The sequence below is a fragment of the Penaeus monodon genome, chromosome 5 (assembly GCF_015228065.2).
Source record: "Penaeus monodon isolate SGIC_2016 chromosome 5, NSTDA_Pmon_1, whole genome shotgun sequence".
Taxonomy (NCBI): domain Eukaryota; kingdom Metazoa; phylum Arthropoda; class Malacostraca; order Decapoda; family Penaeidae; genus Penaeus; species Penaeus monodon.
The window spans coordinates 53,498,142-53,500,641 of NC_051390.1; the positions used below are offsets into that span (position 1 = coordinate 53,498,142).

The 2,500-nt window shown below is 35.2% G+C and overlaps 1 protein-coding gene across 1 annotated transcript in view; it reads left to right on the forward strand.

Moving 5' to 3' along the window:
• The window catches only part of LOC119572871, a 13,308-nt gene extending 11,690 nt beyond the window's left edge, over positions 1–1,618 (forward strand). Inside the window, exons 6-8 of the mRNA XM_037919805.1 lie at positions 1–64; positions 742–916; positions 1,230–1,618. The exon at positions 1–64 is cut by the window's left edge and continues 151 nt beyond it. Of these exons, the coding sequence (XP_037775733.1) occupies positions 1–64; positions 742–916; positions 1,230–1,513 (523 nt within the window). The 3' untranslated portion in view covers positions 1,514–1,618. The remainder of the gene's footprint in view (positions 65–741; positions 917–1,229) is intronic.
• The last annotated feature ends 882 nt before the right edge of the window (positions 1,619–2,500 follow it).

The following is a 2,500-nucleotide window of genomic DNA, read 5'->3' on the forward strand; positions in this document are numbered from 1 at the left end:
TCTAAAGCCGTTTTTAGAAGGGTACAACTGGCTCGAGAACGCAAGGGTGAATGTCGTCTATAAGGTGAGACCGAAAGGATGGGTTTAAGGCATGACGTTGGTTTAAGTCACGTTTCTCTGATAACTTTGGGTAAGTATTGGTAAACGGCGACAGGGAGAGGTGATATTATATATTCATAAGACAGGTTAATATGTAAGTTATTATTATTATTATTATTATTTTTATCTCTGATTCACTGTTTTGATATAAAATTTTGTAGCAACTATGCATCAACTACTAAAAACAAAACACACACATATACATATAGGAATATATAAGGAAACACTGGAAACTTATTCCGGGCTTTAGATTATTCGACCCGCTAAGTTTTTCTTTTCTTTTATATATATTTACATAACTTATAAATTATATTCAATATTTTTGATCGTTCTTATTGAAATTTGATGCCTTCAGCACCATAAAAGAAAGTCAATGAACCGGAATACTCCAGAGTCCGTTTCTTGGGATTAGACGGAGTATAGAATAGACACACCCTATTTAGTGGCAATGGCTTTGGTTCGTCAATCTCGAAACTAACTTTACGAAAATAAATTCTTATAGCTATCCTGTGGTGACCCCGTGTATAAATATGATATTGCACTAAATAACAAAAATCTACGCGGAATTTCTAACGCTATTTTCCCTCTGTCATTCTCGCTCTCTCAACGCCTACTATCATTATCAACGTCTCACATTCATAGGATAATGGATGGAGGTTCGAATCCGACGGACAGGAGATCCAAGCGTCTCTGTGGGGCGAGAACGAACCCAGCATGGAACTCGACAAACTGTGTGCTATCTACAATGCCACTTCAGGAAGACTGTCGTCTGCTCGGTGTACTGATACACAGCACTACCTCTGCGTTTACAAGCCGAGTGAGTGTGTTTGTTAATACGTTTCCTTTGTTTGTTTGGCGATTTAGGTATGTAAAAAAAAAAAAAAAAAAAATGGAGTTAATTATATGTCCTTTTAAACATCATTTGAGTTTCTTTGTTAACTATTTCCTTATGATTTAGGCATGTAAACAGCCTTCTTAATCATAAACCCGTGCAAACGCCATACCGAGTGTTTGCCTTTATTAACACTATTTACACGGGATTCCGACTTGTAAAAAAAACTCTGTACCTTAATCACAAACCGTTTTAAAACAACCCTGACCATTTTTCTCTCGCACTATTCGCCCAACAGAAGCAAGCTGTCCTCCCGGATACTTCGACTTTGGCTGGTCTTCCGAATGCTTCCTCATTGGTTCTGTGGCCCTGCCTTACGCCTCCGCCGAGACCTACTGCGAGAATTGGGGAGGCGAAGTGGCCTCTATCAGGGAATCATTGACGAGGGATAATATTCACAACCTCCAGTACTATGGTTTCAGGCAAGCGACGAACATCCAGTTGTGGGTGGACCTCAACGATAGAACGGCTGTAAGAATCGGGTTTTTGTTTTGTTTATTTTATGTTTATTTAATTATTTAGTATCCTGTAAAAAAGTCAGGGATTAGGGGTATCCGAATTCATTACGAGGGCCACGTCGAGAAATTCTGTCAAAGTAATGAAAAGTTAACAGGAAATGAGAAAACACAGCAGGTATTATTGTTATTTATATATTTTTTAGAGTTTTATTCACTGATCGATATACAAACTACATGAAATGTTGCACAAACATAAAAGGTCATTGAGCACAGTAAAATCTATTCTTTACACTCATCTTATGAACTGTATGGCTGTTCAGAGGGACTGCAAAGTTTCACCCGATTTTGACGTTACATACCCCATAAAAAAAGACAATTTTATATATATATATATATATATATATATATATATATATATATATATATATATATATACATATATGTAGTATATATATAATATATTATAATATATATTATATATCATATATAATATATGATATATGATATATATAGGTGTGTGTGTGTGTGTGTGTGTGTGTGTGTGTGTGTGATGTGTATTAAAAATCCTTCCTTCTTCCAGCCTGGACAGTTCCAATATTCAGATGGGACAATGATGCAATTCTGGACGACCAGTGACTTCAGCTCCGCCCCACCCATTGTAGGCCAGTGTGTGTACCAGTACGAAGCTAAGTTCGTGAGTGCACCTTGTTCAAACAGCTATTATCCTCTCTGCAAAGCATCTGAGGGTAAGTTACGTATATAATATATATATATATATATATATATATATATATATATATATATATATATATATATATTACTGTATTTTTCAGTTTTCTTTTTCTATTTTTCTCTTTCATTGTGTTTTTTTCTTCACTTTTCTTGTTTTTAATCTTGCTCGTCATATCTTTCTTCTCTTTCATTTCCCCCCCCCCTTTCCTTTTCTTCATCGTTTTCCTCTTTTAGTTTTAGTAGAACATATCTAAAAGAAAACGATAGAAAATAGAAACAAAACAAAGGGAAAACTATTTAATATCTTATTTTGATAGGA